This window comes from Cheilinus undulatus, linkage group 17, assembly GCF_018320785.1.
Source record: "Cheilinus undulatus linkage group 17, ASM1832078v1, whole genome shotgun sequence".
Taxonomy (NCBI): Eukaryota; Metazoa; Chordata; class Actinopteri; order Labriformes; family Labridae; genus Cheilinus; species Cheilinus undulatus.
In genome coordinates, this window is record NC_054881.1 from 22,654,474 (window position 1) to 22,678,801 (window position 24,328).

At 38.4% G+C, this 24,328-nt stretch overlaps 1 protein-coding gene across 1 annotated transcript; it reads right to left on the reverse strand.

The window, feature by feature from the left end:
* Positions 1-598: 598 nt before the first annotated feature.
* Positions 599-24,043, reverse strand: cercam (cerebral endothelial cell adhesion molecule). Its single transcript, XM_041810855.1, has 12 exons — positions 23,585-24,043; positions 19,291-19,401; positions 15,206-15,323; positions 14,877-15,011; positions 14,599-14,803; positions 14,388-14,507; positions 14,144-14,220; positions 11,904-12,010; positions 11,135-11,267; positions 7,760-7,887; positions 7,118-7,321; positions 599-4,500 (listed from the first exon to the last, which is right to left on the reverse strand). Exons 1-12 carry the CDS (start codon positions 23,785-23,787, stop codon positions 4,269-4,271), a joined length of 1,773 nt encoding a protein of 590 aa, XP_041666789.1. The 5' UTR covers positions 23,788-24,043; the 3' UTR covers positions 599-4,268.
* Between the last annotated feature and the right edge of the window lie 285 nt (positions 24,044-24,328).

Here is a 24,328-nt window from a genome sequence, read left to right on the forward strand (position 1 = left end):
AACAGGGAGCCAATGGAGGGGAGTCAATGATAGCAGTGATGTCATATCATTACCAGTTAAAATCCTAGCTGCCATGTTCTGAACCAGTTTGAGGCTGTAAAATTAGTTTCTGGAGAGAACAGATATAAAAAATCTTCCAGTAGTCCACTTGGGAGAAGATCAGTGTATGTATGCCCTTTTCTAAGCCAGCAGGGGGCAGAATAGATTTGATTTTGGAAATGAATGAAACAGGACTACTATCTTGGCATGTAGTCATAAGGTGAGACGTGAGCCAAAAACAACACCATCCAATATCTTAGTTTAACAAGGTTTAACTGTTAACATCAAAACAGTTAAAACAGACACTGGACTTTTACAGGTCCCCAGGTCTCAGTGGGAGTTATACCTTTCTGCTATCTAAAGGGCTATGTACAAAGGTTTCTAACATTGACACCTTGTGGGCCTAAAATCAAACCCAGCATTACACCACAGGTAAAACAAGAGGTGGAAGATAAGCTATTACATACAGTATGGTAAGTGACAGCAAAGCTTCTGTCTTAGAGATAGAAATAAAATCATCTGTAAGTTCATATGAAAATTTGAAAAATCACATCTTTATTACGCTTGAAAAGTTTGCTTTACAATTGTCCAAACATCTGGGTTTTAAATATTGAAGACATCTGAGGGAGAGAAAGAGAGGATTTTGGCAGAAAAGCCATTGCACTTTGTTTTCATTACATCATTTTATCTGACTAATGTGTAAACATCATCAAGAAGTACCTAACAAATAAATAAAGACATGGAGAACTGCATTAAAAACAATATAGAAAATGCATAAGACCAAAGAGATAAATGTAATAATGATTGAACACAAGCTTAGATTTAAGGATCCCAGTGATACAACAATCAAGATACCAAAGGCTGTGTTTAAAAGGCCCAAACAGTACATATGAATTTTATTTAACATAACATAAAGCAAAGGAAAGCTCTCTAAAAAAGAACAACCCTGTAAAGAATCCGGATAAATGCTTGCTGCAATCTTAACTATCAAAAAATGGAGTTATCATCATGATATGTATTTCTGAGAGTTTTTTCTCTGTATTATTTATATATATATATTTCAACCCCAAATTGATTAAAAAACCATTGTCATGACATGCAGTTCATGCAATTTAAATATTAGAGCCATTTCAGTTGCTTGTTACAAAGGAAAATGTCTAAAGCAAGCATCTTTTAAAAAATGCAATATAAAATGCATCCTTTGACTTGTAAATAAATGCATTACCATAGTGCAAAGAATATGTAATGTTACCCAAGAAAATATGGAAACATTTCTGATGTAATTTTGACTCAATATACATTTAAGGCCCATTTTTTAGGTTCTGAGGATGATAATTCCTATTTCAAATAATTAAGATGCCAGGTGCTTACTTTGATTGATCTAAGGTCTATTGAATGTAAACACAAACTTTCTAAAGTATAACATCACAAACCAGAGCACAAGTGACTTATTGGCAGTAGAGCTGGGAATAATGTAAATATCAAGCATAATCAAAATTTCAAATCCAATTGTTGTGGCTGAATGTAGAGAGAGAGTTAGCCACATGAGATCAGTGTTTTTCTGAGAGGCTTAGATTGTCAAGATGCAGACATTCAATGCGTTAACCTTACATTTTTTCCTGAACAAAATCTTTCACTTAAATAGGCAGATACATTCCCAAGTAACTATGAGGTACCTCAACTTTAATCTGTAGCAGGAATCAAGAAAAAAAAATCTTCTCTTAAAACATTACTATATCTTAAAAGAACAGAGATAAGACATGCAAAAATGGTCAAACTGATAGTTACAATAATATACCAACACATCAAAAAGAGTAATTCAAGAGAGAAAGGTATGGTTTGTTAATGAAGGGTGAAACTTAGTCAGGAAAAATTGTAAAAATCTAGGAATACGTTCCTCGACAAACACATCTTTGCTAGAGTGTTCCTTAACGTGACCAATAACACATATTAAAGTTTAAAAATTATAAAGAGCTGCTGAAAGCTGGGTTACCCACAACCTTAACAGTAAATATTGAAAATGTTTATCTCTGCCTTAGTTGACTTGTAAGGGGTCAAACTAGAGGGTTTCAGGATTCTGAAATGTCTGAAAATGTTTAACACCAAAAACACTCCTTGGAAAAATAAAAAATTGTCACTTTTTCCTCTCACAGCAAAACTTGTTTTTGCAGAAAATAAATACAGAGGTGGTGAATCCATCAGCCAGCTCCCTCTGCAGGGTCAAAATGTCAAGAAATAGAGGAATTGCAAAAATATGGTAAAAAAAAATGGACTTGTTGTTTTGTGTGAATATTGTTAATTGATATGTGTTTATCAGTGATCCACACAATGATCTGAAAATGTCTGATACCCTCCGCTCGAAAATGCAGGTGCCAGTTAACATTCATAGCAATCATGGAAGATAAATTAATAAACATATCTATAGAACTTCCTTTTAATTTACATGAACAGAGAAATGATTATTTTCACCATAAAGAGAGTGAGCAGTAAAGGGGATATTTGGGTCAGACAGATTATCAGCCTGGTCGATTGTTGAGACCGGTATTTGGCCAGCCCAATAAATTAATTAATTAGTAAATCAGAAAGTGCACTTCCCTTCTGTCTCATCTAACATTCCTCCCATAACACAACTTGACTGGCTTAGGCCTGCAATCATAAAATCGATACCACAATTTATTGTCTCGTGAGGATATCACGTATCATTGATACAGATACTACAGAATCAATATGGCTGTACATGCTGTGACGGCAGTTTTAAAGTACAAAAAAAACAAAAGATGTGCAGTAAATAAGATAAAACGCTGCAATAACACCAGTTTCAAAGTTTCTATCTGCTGCCAAATACTGGATTATTTCAAGTGATGTGAGTCATTCAAGCTATGCAGTAAACAAGGTAAAATGTCAAAATCTCCCTCAACTTCTAAAGGGGATCAGAAGATCATAAGCAGCACTTCATGATTTCTTTGTAAAGACTTGAGCTATACAGCATCACTCATATTGTAGGCTTCAGGCAACGAGTGGGGGTGCTAGTGACACCATTTAATCCTCACTCATCAGTTTACTACAGAAACAGTGATGCCATTCTATGCAGAAGTAAAGCAAAAGGTCATTCTTACAAATACAAGTGGGCTGGTAGTAACCATAATACTATATTAGAAGTATAAAAAAACAGCAAGATAGACAACAGAGAGGGCCATTTCAAGTTAAATATTACTGTATTTGCCTTTATTAATTAGTGATTATAAATAGACTACTTCAATTAACTTGGATATCTGTGGATTTGAATTGAAATGTTTGAAAGTATATGATCCTTAAAACTTGAAAAAAAAAAGATAGGTATTGTATCATCAGGCTGTGGGAAGTACCCAGCCCTAGACTGGCTAGATGTCACACGAGTACAAGTTAATCAAAGCTAAAGCCTGAGTGCCACTGACAGTGAGCGTAATGCAACATTTCTTGTTTCCGATAGACCTAGTGCTAAATTATTTATTTTCCCTCATTTTTTTCAATCACGTCACATTAAATACAACTTGTCTCACAATAATTACATATTGATTCCAAGTATCAGTTACTGGTCTGATGAACTAATATTCACTATCGGTTCTGGCACAAAAGAAGCAATGAAACCCTAGTAGGTGTGGCCATTTTTCAACCAAGAAGTGGTTTTGTTGCAAAACAAATGTTTGCAATCATGCTGAATCCTGAAAAACCTGACTTTGCTCCTGCATTAGCTACCTAAGGTAAAGGTAAGCAACTTCAATTTACACCACAAAGGTTCTGGGTATTCATCGTTAAGCAGCTCCCTAGGATTTTGCTACAGGAATTGTGTTTAGACTTTTTAATTTGTGCTATTAGACACTTTTGTGGACATATTGGTGAAGAAACTGCTTTGTAAAGAATGCATTCCCAAATAAGCAAAATATCTGATTAAATTACCTCACTAACTGCAGAGTTATCTGTACAAGTATTAAGACAGAGAGTGTTTTACAAAACTTTACAAACAGGCTCAAATAAACCATTCCATCACATTCTTCCACTAAATAATACTCCTGTGTCATACTGCTGCTAACATGCTTTGATGAACACAAAGTCCAGTTAACATGACACTGAGCATGGCAGTGATTTGACACTGTGTGGACTGAAAGAAAATCTGTAAGAACTATCTCTTCTCAGCATCTCGCTGTCTGACCCCCTGATCTCTGACTTGCAGCCATCTCCGTCTGCTCGTACTAAAGTTCATCCCTGTAGGCAGCTGACAGCATCTCTGGTGGCGCAGCCCCTTTCAGGGTTTTGTGGGAACCCCTCCAATCAGTGCGTACGTTGTCATCGTCCCACAGAGTTGACGTCTCTGTGTCGCTCACCCATTCAGGATCACCTGCGTAGTGACACGGCTGAACCAGAAGGGGGTGTGTGCTGAAGGCTTGTAAGTTTCTGTTGGGGAAATGGGACTTGTAGTCTGCACTGCAGAGAGAACAAAGCAGATTTGATGTTATTGAGTAGATACCAGCAGGTTCAATAGTCACCATAAAGATGTAACTCCAGAAAATAATAGATTTTAACTGGATAAAAGATGGCATTTTTTCAAAATTCTGATTTTGATCATTTCTAACTGACTTCCAAACCTCTATTTTACCAGAAATGATGACAGAGGAGGATTTTCAAACATAGTGTAGCTACTCTTAGCATGAAGGGCAACAGCAGGACCAAAGTGTGGTGGCTGTTGTGATGCATTCTTAGCAAACTAGTCAAGCATATCGAATTAGACTCACAGAGGTGAGAATGAAAGAGGGAGAGAATAGAGAAAGTGGGTTGGCCATAAGCCAGTTTTCCACACATGATGGAGCACACAGACACTGCCAAGCCTTCTGGTTTACAGGCCCTGAAAACCAAGGTGCATTTCATCACAGCCATATGGATTAGAGTAACTCTGCTGGATCAAAACAGAGGGACTGTGAGAGGAGGCATTTGGAAAGGGCTAATAGGAAGGGGTTAGAACTCAGCTTTGACTTTGTTATTATGTCTAGCCAACAGTGAGCAAAGAGAGTCTGTGATAAAGAAGGAATACATGTAGAAAGAAGGGCTGAAATGTTCGGAAAGCAAAGATGTTTTGTTTTCAGACACTTGGCTGGACTTGTGATGAGAAACATAAAAAGAGAAAACACGAGTCAACAGCTATGCTAGTTACTCTGTTAACAACACAGGCATTTCTTGCAAGATTGCACAGGCATGCTTATACATTACAATGTCAATGCTATTTAGAAACTACGCAAGGTCAACAACCATGGCAGCACTGTTATCAAAGGACTTTAAAAGGCCCCTCTGACAGGTCACAGTAACAATAGGATTATATTAAATAAAGTAAGTTAGCATAAAGAAATGCTAGAAAACAATTCTAACTCAGCTAGCATGGCAAAATGGCAAGCAAATGTAAGCGATTGGACACAGCCATGCTAGCAACTTTGTTCGGCCAAGAAACAAAAACAACTCCTGCTAGGACGTAATGATGCTAAAAGTAGAACTAAAGTCTTTAACTACAGACTACACAAAAGTCTACAACACATGTTAGCACTTCACAATGCTAGCAGTAGAAATAAAATCTACAACTACAGACAACACAAAAAGTCTACAATGGCTACCTGCTTTTTGAGGCTTATTAAATGCTAAGCCAAACTAGCATGCTAGCCAATGATAGCATCCACTTGCTAGCTATCCACTTATTAGCAATAGCAGCACAAAAGAAAAAAGGCATTCAAGGCAAAATAAGTACATTTTCTGTAAGCGAATAATGTTAACATAAAATAAAAGTTACACTTATTTAATAGTGTGAGAAAATACCCATCAGATTTTGATTATAATCACCTATGCCTGTTTACTGAATGCTAATACAAGCATGCCAACATGTAATGATGACATGACTTAAATTATAATAAGGTTAGGAAAAAATGGTGTCAAAGTTAAGAAAAACAAATGCAGGCATTCCGACAAGTAAAAACATCAATACAAATAAACAAGAGTCCAAAAGGCAAGCAGCAGCTTTGTAAAGCTAAAAAATGCTAACACAGAAATGCTAACATGCCATAATTATGATGTTAATATAACAAAGAGAGACTAGGTATCGCAGCAGCTTTGTAATAGTTTCAGAGTAACACTATCATGTATAACAGAAATGCTAATATGGTAATCAAGCCAGTGTGATATTTTTATGTTTTCTTAGTGTTTTTAGTTGTTATTTTGGCTACGTCATGAGTTTTAGTGTGGGATAGATGGATTACAGGTGTTTAGATCACTGGCCTGGTATGACAAAATAAAGTGCCATATTAAAAGTTAAGACATCACCAACGTTAAAAATGTATCATTAAGAGAAAATAAATGTTGGTTGCACATTTCCCTCCAGTCATTTACCAGATGTTCCAGATGGTTGTGGACAAAAATTCAGACTACACAACATTCCTTATCCTTTAGACATACAAATTCTGAGACTCAAACTTAATGAGATATTTTAGTTTTGTAAAAGGTCAGCACTGTTGTCTAGTTTAGCTGCCATTAGCTCCTCTGAATGCATATTCAGCTGTTGAATTCTTTTTGGAAAACACACTGTCCTGAGATAGTTGTCCATATTCCAGAGAATAAATCCAAGAGCCATCATAGCAACGAAAGCTTTTAAACATGAAAAGAACACTCTTTAGAAAGACTGAAATATACTTAAACATGTGACTTCTATTTCAGCTCACAGTCAGACCAGGAATAGAAATTATGGCCTCAACTGACCGTTGTTTCAGAGAACCTCCAAAACAGAGGTAAACCTCAGACTTAACTCCAGCTCTTTAATCTGCTTGTACCACAAAGAGCTGGTCTAAATGTATAGAATCTCTAAAATTGTCTGCAACATACTGGAAGAGTGCTTTTGGCAATTATGAGGTCAGTTTTAGCTTTATTGGTCTGGCCTCAGAGCGTGGCTGAAGAGTTCTGAAGAAACCACAGTCTGAAATTATAGATAAGGAACAATGTGTGAGGATAGAAAGAAGCATGCATGTGTAGGTGCAACAAGTAAGCAATTCAGTGTTGTGTTTGTTCTTACTTTGGATGTTTGTCGTACATGATGGGGAGGAATTCATCAACGGGCATCATCTTGGACAGTGGCTCAGCATTGAGCAGTTTTTGGGCTCCCTGCAGTGAGATGGCATACGATAGCGTCCAGTACGAGTAGTCAGCCACAACCAAATTACGAACGTTTTCCACAGGTTCCTCCTTTCCAGGATTTACCTGCTTCCTGCCCAAGTATCTGTAACAATATAAAGTAAAAATAAGGAGGAAAAAAGAGCATTAGGAAGAAAGAAAATAATGACAATCTGGTGCATAGCTGATCTTTTATTGACAGATGTATTAAACTTTCTTTCTGCAGCATCATTGTTTCAGCATTTGTTCGACATGTGTCTAACTAGTTTCAAGGAGTTGTAGCAACCAAAAAATGTGGAAAAAAAAGGGGGAGATCAATTTTCCTGTTTATACTTTTAAATGCTTTAATCTGTTCCAAAAAGTCTGCCTGATCATTGAGTATGATTTCTGTTAAAAGTCTTGAAACAAATAAAGTGATTGCCATTCCTGCCTGTAAACTTCTGACTGTACCACACATACAGTGACATACTTACAAGGACACACAGCCTGACCTGATCCTGTTCCTTGGCCCTAAAATTGTGTAAACGAGATATGTCAATCTTACATGATGTCCCAGTCCAGCTCCACCTGCTCTACCTCTTCCATCAGCCTGAGAACCCGTCGTTTGAAGTTGGCCTGGAAACGAACATCGTCTTCAAAAACCAGCGCCTTATCCATCTGCATGTCCACCATCTGAGGAGAAAAAAAACAAAACGTTTGTTCTGGAGTTGGTTCAAGAATACACAGGAGAACATTTAAGATTTTGTCACATAAGTTGAACCAACACGGAAACAAAAGACAGAAGAGTGCTCAGGATTAGTCACGGTGGAAATATAAACATGGTCCAGAACATGATGTTCCTAGTAGTCTGCTATATGGGTAGCTGGTTCCTAGGCAGGCATTTTGTCACAAACATGCTTTTAAATTTAGTGATACAATATCAACTGAATAAACATTGTGGGATGACAAACTGAGTAATGACAAGCTGTTCATGAACAAGCCTAAAGAGCAACTATTAGTGAAGCTTTATGTCTCCACACTGGTTGAATATGTCACAGGAAAAATAAACACCGTATAAATGCTTTTCTGGTTTGTGCTTTTCAAATTAAAAGTCTGGTTTAGTATTTCTGAAGAGAAACTCCTTTCACTTGTACAGAATGCTTTTGTTTTGAATAGTTCCCGATAACTTCCTCAATACGCTGAATCAATAAGCTTGTAGGGGGGTTTATTCAGATAAAACTCGTGAAGAAGGACAGGGCTTTGAGAGCAGGAAAATGCAGCTGACATGCAGCAAACTTGCGCCCTGTGTGAAAGCCGCACCAGCAGGAACCGGAGCTGACACGCCGACACACACAAGCAGCAAAACACGCTCCCAGTCTGAAACGGGCTTTAGGCTGCAGCTCTCATTAATGACTCATTGTCTCACCTCTATAGACAGTGTAAGCATCTCTCTGTGTTTTCTTGTGCTTTGTAGTTTTATAAGTTTGCCAAAGCATTTTGAGATCCTCTTCCTATGAACACACAAGTTTTACAAGTCACTGGACAAAAGTCTGGTTTTGCTGTGTGCCTCTACTCAGCCATTTTGGTTTCTTGTATAACACCACTCTGGTTGCCTTTGCATTTCTTTAAAGGGGAGTTTTCTCGTTGTCCTAAAGAGTTTTCTCACTATTCAGAGAAATTCTAGGATAACTTAAGACACTTAAGTTGTTTCCCCCTTCCCTTAACCTGACAGAATGAGTCAGCCAACAGTGGGCACAGCAGATCATTTTGCAATCATCACTGACCTCAAGGAGACTAGCTGTCCAAAGGCAGGCTATTGCCACACAGGGGGCTCTCTTAGGCTATCATGGCAATTGCTGAGCAACAAGCTTTGCATGGTACTGTATTAAGAGAAATACTTACAGCTTACAAACACCCGGATCAGTCAAGACAGAAGACGAAAACCCGAAACCCTAACCAAGTTCAGTAATCAAGGTTGACAGCTCCTGCCTGCTATGACAAACTTTGCCTCACTGTGTCACTGCTTTCACACTGCTTTCAGGACACATATAAGTAACTCAAGAATGATTTTGTTTTCACAGTTTAAAGACTTGGCTGATTAGTGAACTTTTTTTAAGGAATAATCAATTGGTAGATGTGCCATTGTAATTTCAGTCGTTCAAGTCTTTCTATGGCTGAGTATAGACCAAATTTTTCTTTTTTATCTCATAGTTAAATATATATCATGTTTAATGTCTTTTTGGTGTCTTTTAATGTGCTTTTAATGTAAATGTTCTGTTTTTAATTCTGTAAATTGCTTTGTGAATGAATGGGATGCTGAGGCAGGTTTAGGTGTACCGCAGGAATTTGTGTAATTATATGTTACACTACGGTCATACAACAATTAATGATACTGCAATGTGACTAGAGAGGCTATTTAGCATGGAAATGACTATGGTGTGCCTTGAGATTTTGGCTGGTATTTTTTCATGCTAATACAATGTATAAAGAAGGTAGAGATTTTTGTTTGATTACAACTTTGATTATAAAAAATGGATCTGTGGAAATTTAAGGTATTGGTTAATTCAAGACAGTTCATCTGAGACATCTGTATATCACAGACCTGATACACAAGCTAAATCTTTCAAAATAAAATCGAATTAAACTTTTGTTTAGGGTTACGAAAAGGGTTAAGGTAAGCGTTAAGATATCAAAAATTAAAAGGTAAAACCTGACTTTTGAGCCTGATAATGAAAAGTTCAATAAAGCCAAGTAAACAGTCTGCTTACAGAAAAAAAGCTTTTCCTCCATGAAAACATTCTAATGCAGCAAGAGCTGTGTATACTATGTAGATAATGTAGCTATTTAGCTATTGTAGCTGTGTAGCTAAAGCTCAGCTCACAAAGCAGCTACATAAGCTACATATCTAAGCTATCTAAGAAGCTAAATTTGCTTTAGCCACGTTTCCTGAAGCTCATGTTGCTTAAGCTAACTCAGCTACATTGGCTAATATAGTAACATTAATTATGTAGCTAGCATAACTATTTTAGCTTCAGCTAAAGCTAATGAAGCTAAAGCAACCCTCTGTTCATATACTTCTAAAGCAGTTTGATACATAGCCTCTGACCTTTTTCTCTTTTATTTATGAAATGTTGTCTAGTCTGTAGTGTTTGCAATGTGGTTATTTAATGAAAGTAACTGCCAGACTTTGTTTAAGAAAAAAAATCTATAACAGGAAATACTTTGTACTAGCAAATAACAGCAACTCCTTTCTGAGATACACAGTGTTTCTGATAAATGGTCTGCAACCAAACCCCTCTCAGTTCATTCTGTTTTTCTTACCTGAAATATGTGTAAAACATATACTGTTAATATAATAAATTATCCTCACAGCCTCAAAGATTTTCAAGGTTTTTACATAACATAAGTAGACTTGGAACAAAAGTGGAAAAAAATATAGACCAGAAGGCCATCATTGTTAGCTTTGCATAATTTTTCTACATTTATCTATGCTACACAAAGAAACAGAAAACAAAGACGCTCCTGCTGTTTCTTAATTTTTCAACTCAAAATTGTTGGGGGATTAAACACGCAGGACATGTTCTGGATAAGTTTGCTACTACACAAACTGAACTCAACAGCTAGGCAAATTCACTCATCTCCTCAATGCTTTTACAGATACTGCCCTAAAAAGCGTAGAGTAAGTAATGTTTATTGCTATCACAGCGTGGTTCTTCACCTCGTGACATGACATTAAAAAAGGAGAACAGCCGCCCAAGGCTAGAGAGCCTTCCATGATTGCTACCTGTTGCTAAAAGGCTTCAATTTTGTTGTCTTTGGCTTGGACCACTTTGTAAAAACACTTTGTATGTTTTTCTTACAGAACCGATGCTATGTGCTAACAGGACAAATGCTATACTGGATTAGATTAGAATTAGCTTCAGTGATTCAGTCATCTCACCTCCTTCCAGATGAAGTAGTGGCTGAGGAAGCAGCCCACCTCTCCTTTGGTAAGGGTGCGTCCAGAGAACGGGTCATAGTAGCCCGGCAGCAGATCCACACCTAGGATTTTGATGTCACTGCTGTTCAGTGCACTGGATAAACACACAAACACATGAGCTCAAATCAGTAACAGTGCATATTATTCACTGTTGTCCACTCAAAAAGAAACATGCTCAACCAGGATTAACTCTACTGAAAACATATCACAGTCCTGCTGGTGTGAATGTAAAGTACATAGTCTGATAAAGCAAGACTAACTCTGTTAAAAATGATTTTTTTCATAATGTGGTTAGAAATTAAACATAAGCTCACAGTAAAACCATGAACTATGAGATTGCTTGACAAATGGTTAAAGTAACTCTCTGGAGACATTCAGCAGTAAAAAAGGCAAAGAGGGATAGTAGGAGAAAGAGAAGGACAAGAACTGAATAAAAAGAGAAAATGCGGCAGAGAAAATAAACTAAAAAACAAATTCAGAAGCAAAACAGTAAATTGTAGGGTTGCTGAGATAATTAAAGTTTCATAAGAGGTGTGTATCGAATCATAATGTAGATATTTTCATTACCAGAAAACTATCCCAGAACTAGGACTTTAACTAAATCATGAGCTGATGTAGCTGTATAGTCAGTATCATCTTTGTCAGTATCTGCTATTTTTCACTATTGATTTTTGTCCTTTTCCCATAATTCCATGCAGACTATACTGAGTCTTCCTCAGAGAACACTCACTTTCCATCCACAGCATCCACCACCTTTACATCAATCTCCAGCTCATTCAGAGAGTACAGCATGCGATCTCTGCGGTCCTGGCGTCGTCGCAGATTAATCAGGAATATCTGAAGAAGGAAAACAATCAGTTCTTTGTCAAGTATACATAATTAGAAAAAAATGTTAAATCTTTAACTTCCATTTCTGGCCTCATACTATAAGTACTGAAAACTTCCTTAACCAACTTAAACTCCCTGTTATTATCAGTATTTCCAAGTCTGCTGTGTGACTTCTAAAACGGAATTAAAAGCAGATGTCATGACAAAGGAATATCCAAACAGGCGTGGAGGAAGATTTTGATTAAAACCATACAAGAACTGCTTGAAAGTGTAACATAGCACAGCCTAGCTGTTGTCCGTCTTGCAGTGTTTCAGTGGTGGCAGTTAGCCTGCACCTGCATGGCCACACCTGCTCTGATAATAGCTTTGGATCAGGCCCTGCTTAGTCTCTGTCTCTGATTAAGTTTGCTGCAATATGAAGGCATGCATGTAACAAGACATTTTTCTGCAGCTAAATTACTTCAGATAAATTGAAGTGCAGAGGCTTTCAGAGGATGCGTATCCGAACATTTTATTTCACTCTATTGTCCTGTGAAATTTAGAATATTAGGGTTGTTTTCTACATATCAACCCAGAAAGGGTTTAGTCTTAGTACACCTTACTTTTTCCTCTGTTCCTGCTCCACTACCAGCTTCTTTCTATCTTTAGGACCTACTTTTTTCCACGCCAGTCTATCTGGACATTGCCTACAATCTCAGCATGCCTAAGAGCTGCCTCTGCCTCCTCTACTTCCTGCCCAGAGTTCAATTTCCTCCCTCCCACTGGATTTGGAACCACATTGCAAATTACTGTATCTTTGATCTCTGATAAAAACAACTCTTTTCAACCTTTGTGCACTTGAACTCTTCTGATATACTAGTAATTGGGAGCTGGAGTATCCCTTTACCATACACTACTAAGGCACAGAGGAACTCCCAACCACTTCCTTACACATGAACTTTTTATTCTTTCCAGCTTCTCTATCTCCGATACTGATATCTCAAACTGACACTGGCCACATCAGTCTAGGAAATAGCCCAAACTGCAAACAACATAACTTCAACCTCCCTGGGAGCCCTGATTTATCAATCTTCCTACTCCCTCTTAAATCTTTTCTACACAGCTCCACCTGTTCACTATCACTAAGGCTGATACTGCACCATCTTTCTAAGCTCTTTACTGGCTTCTCCCTAATCAACGGGATTTCTTTTTCATCTACAAAAAACTTCCTCGAAAATTTTCCTTGATACTGAGATGCTCCTGGACTTACTGGGCTTTGTCTTCGTACTAGTCGAGGTTTTTATTTAGCCTCTCTAGTAGCCTTCTTGTGCATGGCACTGTTGTGGTCACCAGTGTCATGCCACCCATGTAAGCCCTGCTTGGTGGGAAGCACATCCGATCCTGCCGTCTCTCCCCACCTACCACCCACTTGGAAGCTCCAACAATGACTTCCAATGCCATTGTAAAAGCTAGAGGGGAACCCATGCACCATGCCAGATATTAGGCTCACAAATATAGGATGAACATGGAGCCTAAAGTCCTTCTTTTTTTAGAATATCCCTATAAGTGTTAATGAGGTGTTGTTTCAATAACACTAGATAAAAAACTGTTTCTAGTGACCTTTAAATCTGATCCATGACCAGTTCATTCTTGAGTTCTAGTGGACATTTGTCCAAAGTTATGAGTAATCCCCTCAAAGATTTTTTTTGAGATATTGTGTTCACAAGTAAGGGATGAACCTCAAGCCTAATGACCTTAATCTTGACCTCTGAGCTCCAACATCTGAGTTCTACATCTTGTCAGTCAGAGTGGACATTTTTGCCAAGTTTGAAGAAAATTCCCAGAAACATTCTTGAGGCTGTAGTAGAGTTCAGGCAGGTTGGACATTTGTGTTTGAAGTAAATTCCCAAAGCATTTTTGAGATTTTGTATTCATAAGTAAGAGATGAACATGAGGTCTAATGATCTTTACCTTTCTCCTATCATCTTGAAAATCTCAGCAGCTCATCCTTGGGTCAAAGTAGACACTTGTGGAAAGTTTGAAGAAAATCCACCAAGTTTATCATGTTCAAAAGAATGGCCTGGATAGACAGACAACTCAAAAACACATTTCTTCTGGCCCTTGTTATTGCCATGGCAGCAGCATATAACCAGGGTCTCTTACCTCATCAAAGCCCATGAGGTCTCTCTGTTTGGGGGACATGTGGACGAAGCGTGAGGGATACATGCGAGGACCATCAACTAACAAAGACATAGAACAAAAGAAAGAAAATTCAGGTAAACCAACAAAATAAAAAAACTCCATATATATGGTTGCTTCACATATTCTTCACTATGTTCTATTTTTATGTTTCTGTCAGTATTAAGCTTTGTAAGTATAAAAAATTATGTAAACAGTCTGTTCTTACTTAATGACTCTAGATGCACATGGACAAAGTTGAGGCTGTCATCCTCCAGCGTCTGGTGAGGTTTGGCCGGTACGTTTAGGTAGCCATAGCGCTCCTTGTTACACAGGTACATCTGTATCTCTGAGCATCAAAATATCATCAATTCAAAACTAAATGAATGAATTTCTTTTTCTCTTCGCCATTAAGGGTTTTAATGGAGATGATAACTCACGTGCAGCACGGCAGGAGAATGCAAACACAATGATGTCATCATAAGGCCATGAATAGTCATCGTGAGGAGGGAAGAAAGCCAGTTTCTTCATGTCTTCCTTCCTTAAATCCAGCAGCATGGTGGAGTGGACCATGGGCATAGGGAAGCAGCCCAGTCTGTGGCGGTGTCGGGTGGGGAAATACTCAGCTGTGCGACGATAATACCCCTGAGACAGAGAGGGGGAATCAGATGGTACAAGAGTGTGAACATGTAGAAATGAAAAAAGGGTTCCTACTCACCTGAGGGGTGATACCACACCAGTAGTTGGAGTATGCTCCCTGAGAGTCGAGCATAGGAGCGATGACAGACTTGTTCTCAGCTATCAGCAGGTTCAGTGTGTCTGGGTTGGTGAGGATATTGTCTGTGTCAGCGTACTGAAACGAAGACACAAAGGAGACCAAAAGAGAGAAAATAAGAGAGTCAAGCCTCTGGGAACAATTGATGCCAAACTTGTTCTTGGATGAAACAAGAGTAGTGAAGCGGGAGCGACTTTCATCAGATAAATCAGATAAAAGGACTGATATTTATCTTGCACCACTATCAGAATAAAGACTGTTTCAACACTCACCAAGATGTAATCAGCCCAGCGTTTTCTGGCAAAGTTTAGGGCAGCCTGTTTCAGCTTCATGACATACTCATATCTGCTGTTGGGCCAGTGTTTGGGACCAAACTCCCCTGCATATGACCTGGGACAGAGAGAAAAGCCAAGATTGTTGTCCTATTGATTAATACTGTAGCTTTACTAAACAAAAGGTTTCATCTTTATAGCAAAAAGATGCCATGCAACTTTTTAAAGGTTTTAGGCCTTTATGTCTTTACTGGGAAGACAGAACAGTGGACAGTGTTGGATATTGGGTAAAGAGAGTGCGGGATGGCATGCTGGAAAGAAGCCATAGGGTCCAATACAACCCTGAGCCTCCTGCCTCCAGGAGAGACTCTTTACATGGGAACACAAACTTACCACTAAGCGAAAGACCCTCAACACAGTTTTTAAAAAAATAAAAAATAAAGTCAATATCATGCGATGTGGATAAGTTACACACGTGGACAAAATTGTTGGTACCCCTCTGTTAATGAAAGAAAAACCCACAATGGTCACAGAAATAACTTGAATCTGACAAAAGTGATAATAAATAAAAATTCAATGAAAATTAACCAATGAAAATCAGACATTGCTTTTGAATTGTGGTTCAACAGAATTATTTTAAAAAACAAACTCATGAAACAGGCCTGGACAAAAATGATGGTACCCTTAACTTAATATTTTGTTGCACAACCTTTTGAGGCAATCACTGCAATCAAACGATTTCTGTAACTTTCAATGAGACTTCTGCACCTTCAGCAGGTATTTTGGCCCACTCCTCATGAGCAAACTGCTCCAGTTGTCTCAGGTTTGAAGGGTGCCTTCCCCAGACGGCATGTTTCAGCTCCTTCCACAGATGTTCAATAGGATTTAGATCAGGGCTCATAAAAGGCCACTTCAGAATAGTCCAATGTTTTGCTCTTAGCCATTCTTGGCTGTTTTTAGCTGTGTGTTTTGGGTCATTATCCTGTTGCAAGACCCATGACCTGCGACTGAGACCAAGCTTTCTGACACTGGGCTGCACATTTCTCTCTAGAATACCTTGATAGTCTTGAGATTTCATTGTACCCTGCACAGATTCAAGACACCCTGTGCCAGATGCAGCAAAGCAGCCCCAGAACATAACAGAGCCTCCTCCATGTTTCACAGTAGGGACAGTGTTCTTTTCTTGGTATGCTTCATTTTTGCATCTGTGAACATAGAGCTGATGTGCCTTGCCAAAAAGTTCCAGTTTTGTATCGTCTGTACATACGACATTCTCCCAGAAGCTTTGTGGCTTGTCAACATGCAGTTTGGCAATTTCCAGTCTGGCTGGACAGTGGTGTCCTCCTTGGTCGTCTCCCATGAAGTCCACTTTGGCTCAAACAACGACGGATGGTGTGATCTGACACTGATGTACCTTGACCTTGGAGTTCAGCTTTAATCTCTTTGGAGGTTGTTCTGGGCTCTTTTGTTACCATTCGTATTAACCGTCTCTTCGGTTTGTCATCAATTTTCCTCCTGCGGCCACGTCCAGGGAGGTTGGCTACAGTCCCGTGGATCTTAAATTTCTGAATAATATGTGCAACTGTAGTCACAGGAACATCAAGCTGCTTGGAGATGGTCTAAAGCCTTTACCTTTAACATGCTTGTCTATAATTTTCTTTCTAATCTCCTGAGACAACTCTCTCCTTCACTTCTTCTGGTCCATGTTTAGTGTGGTGCACACCATGTCACCAAACAGCACAGTGACTACTTGTCACCCTTTAAATAGGCTGACTGACTGATAATGAGGACACACCTTGGTTGAAAATGTCCCATATGGTCACATTATTTTCAATCCTTTCTAGGGGTACCATCATTTTTGTCCAGGCCTGTTTCATGAGTTTGTTTTTTAAAATAATTCTGTTGAACCACAATTCAAAAGCAATGTCTGATTTTCATTGGTTAATTTTCATTTAATTTTTATTTATTATTACTTTTGTCAGATTCAAGTTATTTCTGTGACCATTGTGGGTTTTTCTTTCATTACCAGAGGGGTACCAACAATTTTGTCCACGTGTGTAATTGGGAGGATTCATAAAATAAAAAACAATGCAAAAAAAAGTTCTACAAGTTCCGCTTAAGGTTGGCTACATAAACCTAAAAATACCCATTGGATCTCATAATAGTCGTTTTAACAGCAGAAACAGGCTTGTTTACAACCTGGTTAAAAATGGATTTGTCTCTGTAGCTCATCTATTCATTTGTAAAAACTGTACAGATGATGGGGGTTACTGTTTTTATTTATATACAGTTTCTTTAACAATGAGGTATTTCTTCTTATAAACAAATGTTTAAAGGTATGTTTTTACTCATGACTTGGATGTTTTAAGTTCATGATGAGTCAAAGGACCAGGCTGTGGTGTTACACCACATCACTGCTACCGCTGCTAAAGCTAAGTTAAATTAATGATAAACATGCTATTTCTGTCCCATTTTTCACAATAAAAGTCTGTTGAGTGTTTTTTTTTTTTTTTGAATGGCAACACCAGTAAATATGGTATAGTGAATAACAGCTTGAAGCAACCTCAGCAGGAGAGATATGAAACTTAAAACAGGCTTCTTTGAAGAGAAGAAGAGTGGTTGTAACATCTGAATATACATGTGAATAGGTTGTCTCTTTTAATTTTGTAATACATGTCAATATTAACCTTGCAAAGCAGATGGACATGCCCGTTTCCTTGTTTTTCACTGGCGTATCCATCTTGCAAAGCTCCCATCTGAACTGTTTGGGCCCGGTTAGAAAGTGACAGGACCAATCAGCAACGAGGAGCAGTACTTTCAGGCGCAGCAGAGTTGTGATGTAAACAAGCAGCAGCAAGAGCTGGTGCAGTTATGGAGGAAGATATTAGCGTGGATGCTGCTAAAGCGCCAGTTTTATCAGAACTTGACAACATTTCTTAGTTAGAAGAAGAACAAAGAACAGCAGTGAGTTGTTTTCTTTTAAAAAAATGACAAAAGTCGAGTACTTACATGTCTATAGTCACTATGTTTCGTGTTATTCCTCAGTAGCTGCGCACATGCAGCTCGATAGCGGCTACGTCACGTGTTTTGTTGCTCTGATTGGCCCGTAGAGATGTGATAGACAGAACGTTCACCCAATCACACTCCGAGGTTTTTTAAATCCTCTATCTTTTCTCAAACGTTTCCTATTGAAGCTTTCTCAGATGGATGTGTGAAACAAATCCATCTGGCGTGTCAGGTTATGTCAATATAATGCCGTTACTATAAAGGGCAAGAAAAATACTGTGATATTAATATTAGACTAAATTGCCCTCACTAGTTTTGGGCAGTCACATACCACATACCATATGATGCATTCAGGGGGCTTTTCCACTATGACTTTTGGCCACGTCGAGCCTAACCAAGCCATGCTGATTTGCATTTCCACCATCAGTTTGGCCAAGCTGTGCCACGCCACGCTCAAATATAGTAAGCCAGCTCCACCTCCAAGCGCCCCACATTGACATCAAAGCGTTTGTCATCATTCACAGACACCTCGCTGCACCAAAACATTGAAATACTTACAAACCAAGTCTAGCCGAGTCGCGCCATGTCATGGAAAAGCCCCATCAGTCTCATTCAGTTTCACTGCATGCAGTCTTGATCAGGCTCATGTATGAACTAGCAGCAGTGTGTTGGCTCATTCCCTATCAGTAAGCTAAAAATCGTGCTATATTTAGGCAACACAATGACTCCTGCATGACTAATAGGAGCACTTGGAGCTAATGAAAGTTGTTTAAATACACATGAGGAGGGAGTCAAAAAAAAAGAAAAAAAAGGGCAAAAAAGTGTGGTTTGCTCAGCACATGTATTTGCTCAATTCCAGCTGGTAAGTTTTATATTTCACCATCATAATGCGACTTCAAGAATTCTCTATTAACATCATGCAAGGACAGAACTAGCTTATTTCTATGGCTAACCCATTTCTGTTTCTTCACATTAATGCTCCTACTAGGGTAAGATTTGACAATCCAGGATGGTAGGTTCATTCTCCCATGTCATTACTGTTTACAGAGCTGAAATTCCCTTCCCAAAGTTGGACTTACGTGGGCTTGTCCATGGGTCTCCATTCGACATAATGGTAAAACTTCTGCATAACAGTGAGCCATTCTTTCAGTATAGCGGTGGTGTTGTCTATGTTGTGATCTGTGGCTGCCCTGTGAATCACAAAGAAGGCAAAGTGTTAAATAAATGCACAACACCACAATAAAATGCTGAAAATTACGGCAAATGATCTTCCTTTATCAACATTTGCAGAGAAAGAGTTCTAACGCAGGGCAGAAGGTCAAAACTTTGATGAACTTCACTATATTTGTAAGGCACTACAAGTCAGTCTGCTGATTTGAAATTATATTAATCAGGATGTTACTTTAACAGTTTTTTACATCAATTACTGTTAAACTATCAATTACATTGGAATATTACAGTAATCAATCACTTTATTAGGTACACCTGTTCCACTGTTCTTTAATGCTAATATCTATGGCAGCTTTTGGCCATTTGGACATGATAAAAACGATGTGGTGAAGTTCAAACTGAGCCTCAGAATGGGGAAGAAAAGGTGGTTTAAGTAACTTTGAATGTACCATGGCTGTTGTTGGTCTGGCAGGCTTTCATGTTGTTTACGCCAAATTCTGATTCTACCTTTTAAAAGTAGCAGCAGAAATCAAAACTCATCAGACGTGGCAACGTTTTTCTAGTCTTTTTTGTGCAATTTTGGTGAGCCTGTGGGTTTCAGTTTCCTGCTCTTAGCTGAAAGGAGTGGTGCCTGGCGTGCTGCTTCTGCCTCAAGGTTTGATGTGTCGTGCGTCCAGAGATGTTCTCCTGCATACCACAGTTATGATTAGTGGCTATCTGAGTTATTGTTACCTTTGTATCATCTCAAACCAGCTGTGTCATTCTCTGAACTCTGCCATCAACAAGGAATTTTGGGTCTGGAGAAGTGCTTTTCACTGGACATTTTCTCTTTTTTTTGGACCATCCTCTGTAAGCCTTACAGATGGTTGTGCATCTCAGAGTCGCTTAAATCACCTTTCTTCTTCATTCTGAATTCTCAATTTTCTCAATTTGAATTTCAGCACACCATCCTGACCAAGTCAAACCCTAAATGTTTTGGTTGCTGCCATGTGATTTGTTGATTAGGTTTTGATGCTTAAGATCAGTGGAACAGGTGGACCATATAAAGTGATTGGTGGCTCTGACCAACACCTTAATTTGGAATAGTTATGCATTTAGGATGACAGGAAACAGAAATCTCCAACAGAAGTTGTAGTTTAGAGAACTTAATTGGACCGTCTAATAAAGTTGTCTTTTGCCCACTGTTGTGATATATTAACATGTTGACCATATTGGCAGTGGCAGGACCACTATCGAAGCAAATCTAAGCAGATGAATAAAAAGCACTGATGTTTACAGTAGAATTATTTATCAATTCTAAGATTTATATCAATTTAAGTTATAATAATGGCAACTACTGGGATAAAACATGAATGAGATCTGTCTTTGTATCCAGAGATGTCACAAGAATTGAAAGCCTTAGCCTCAGGGGTTGCAGGTAATGCACCTTAAAAGACTTCATTAATTAATCTGTTATTAGTTGTAGAGCATTTATCAGGATGTGTTATCTGGATCACTCTTTTCTTTCCTTGCTTTTGTTGGAAGAGCCTCTACCTATCCTTTCCTGCACCTTCAGAAGGTCTTCCTTTTTTATTAACAGTCCAAGCAAGTTTAAAGTCTATATGTGAGTTAGGTTCATGGAAAAGATGTTGGAAAACATCTATTAATGTATTTAGTATTTTTTTTTTCAAATGCGCCTCTTTGTGTATATATCTATCGATCTGACTCATGTTTTCCTGATACCTTATGTTGTTTTTCCTGAGACTTGACTGCTTTGTTCTGAGACCTGGCGGCTTTTCATCTAAGATCTGACCCCTGAGTCTAAGACCTGAGGATGTCCTCGAGTGGACACTGTACACACAAGAAAGCTTAGAGTCTGCAGATTCAGAGAACCAGGTTTCTACGCCTTAATAATACAGAGAAATTGATAAAAACATTTTGGAAAACCCCTGAAAAGTGTTGTTTATTGACCCCAGGGGTTTAAAAATAAAATCAAAGAAATTATTTTTACTGTAATAACTGTCTGTCAGTCCATGCTTGATGACATGTTTAACTGCTCTTTATTTAGTAGTGATGCGTGATATTGGATTTTTGCCATCATCTGATATGGCAAAATATACAAATTCATTGAAGCTGATACTGATATCCCTATATAAATGTCGTTCAGACCTAACAATTTAGACCTTAAGACACACTTAAAAAGTTTAAGAAAAATGAGGATCAACAAAGACAAAGTCTTCCGCTGACGTAGGTCTATTGGTCCTGCCTAAAACTTCACAAACTCATTCTTAAGTATGGTCAATATTTACAGCTGACATATCCATTGTAATTATCAGCAGAAATTTAAATCTCTGCTGATACAATAATTGACTTATTTTATCTAGTACCATCCGATATCATGCCAATAATATTTGGCATCCTTAATATTTATCTAACAAAGTGACTGTTGCTATTTTGTGCCTTTCCTTTGGAGTGACAGGGACTACAGGGTCTACACAGATGTCTGTGGCTGTGTCTGAAATCACTCCCTATCACTATATAGTGCGCTATATAGTGAATATGCCATTTTGTAGTGGTGTCCGAATTCTGAGTGAGCATTGTTATACACTATATAGTGCACTCACTCTATCCCACAATACATTGTGAAAAGTAGTGAATAACTGATGGTCACTAGCCCAGCAATATTTACCATCATGCATTGCAGTTGCTGCTCTCAAACATGAAAGATGAATGAGAGGAGCACAGGAACACAAAACAGTAAATTTTTAAGGCTTTTTTGTTTGTTTGGTTATAACCAAAAGAATTTAACCAGATAATAATCTGTAAGAAACTGTCAAGGATTCACAACTGAGTAACTTCCCCCCCCATATAATGTTTACAAGACATGAGACCATCATCTAAATGCAAAAGTAAGAAATCATACAAGAAATATTTCCAACTATTTCGCCTAAAAAGTCCCAGTTTTTTTAATCTATTAGTATTTTTATCTTTTGGGAAAATATTTTGGATTTAGTATCAGTTTTCAGTGAAATTCCACCATTAATTTGGATCCTCAGCCCGTCATAGCTATCTATGAGCTGTTGTTGCTAAATGTTGTAATTGTGAGACTGCGATGTCGTCATTCTAGTGTCCAGAATCATTTTTGTGTTTTGCAAATGACTCAACTACACTGTCCACTATACACTGCTCAGTATGTAGTGGATAGGGAGTGGGGAACGAGTGTGTGGTATCAGACACAGCCTACGTCAGTGGCACGCAAGCCCCAGTGCTCACTGGCTAGTACTTGTGTGGCATCTAGCCAGTCAGCTAGTGTTGTGGGCAGGACATTAGCCTAGACCCTTGAGAGTGAAAACAAAGCCAGAGAGGTAAGCCGACCATCTAACCGCTTAGTGGAGCCAAAGTAGAACACTTTTGATTAGTTCATTTTATCAGTTATTGGTAGACTGGAATGACAAATCAGATGATAGGCTCCATGCCAAATTACAGCCTTCCAGCCTGATAACCAATTAATTTGTATTATCAATTGATAACAACAACTTTTCTGTGAAGTATCTTCAGTCTATAGTTTTGCAATTTAATTCCAGACAATTTGGATTCATGTATTGTGTTGTAAAAGTTGACAGCTAATGAATATCAGCTATTAAAACACCACCTTCTACATCATAACCAGTCTGCCATCTAACAGCACATACATCTAATCATCTTTATATGATTATCATTTTTATATTTTATATCATCCTTACAAAATAATCCTTATTAAAGCTCTACTGTGAACTATTAGGCAACCCATTAATTTTATCTCTCTTGTAAGATCCAGGTTTATCAAGGTACACAAGCAGAATAGATTTGAAATGCGTTAGTAAATGGCACATAAACTGCATGTTGAGAACCCAACAGAGGTATGCAGCTAAACTGTTGGACAGCTCATGGATTTTAACAATTAATGTAAGGCTTACTTTATTAAATAAGGTCTAAGGAAGTAAATTAGTCAGAGGAAACTCCACAGAACATAAAACCTCAAGCAACACAGTAGGAAATGAAGTGTTAGCAGCATGCAGTGTGAGAGGCACAGAGAGAACAGGGGAGGGGTAGTACACTGCTGCTTTCACAAACTCATTTAAATGCCATTGACCTTTTGAACGGCTGCTATAGTGGGATAAAAAGGAGCCCCTTTTCTCTACAAACAGCCTGGCAGAGCATGCAGAGTCCATGCAGGAAACCCACCACACAGAGATGCGGTCTTTGGGGTAGTTGAGTCTCTCCAGAGCTCCGAGGTAGTACGGCAGGGAGTGAGCACTGTTCCGGGCTATTATCGCAACAACCACGGTCGGAGGCTGCATTTTTGATTCCTCTGGATACTTTTCCTCCGAGAAGTAGCATTCAGCCTGTAAAACAAAGGCTAACAAAGCTAGAAAGTAGAGAAACATGGTGGAAGCTGGGATAAGTCCGCGGTGCTTCGGCACGCAGGACGCGTCAGCAGTCCCAGAAAAAGGGCTTTCCCAAAAACTTCACCCCCCTACTTTGGTTCAAGCGGCTCGCTTTTTCCAACAAGAAATCCAAACCAAGTTACGACAAATGGTTGAATAACAACTTCCGCTTTGAGTCCATTTCACACGGAAAGTCTGACGAGGCTAAATCCAGAGATATTTAGCACAGGCGTGATTTGGCCAGGTTTTAGCTCCCAGTAAATCTTTAGTCAAAGGTGACATAATGGGAAAGCTATGACGTGAACATAAAACATCCTGTCAGGATGAACTATCAGTTTTTATATACCAAGAAATGGATATAAAAAATAATCTTTATGGAAAACATTCAAAAATGTTATGTCAGACATCGTGCTTGAAAACTTTTTCTTCGATACAGTCTTAACACATTTTGTGATTTAACCGTAACATAATAAATAGCAATACGAGCTAGCATTAGCCTGGGTTTTATGCTATTGCGATGAGCTCCTTCCATATACGATAA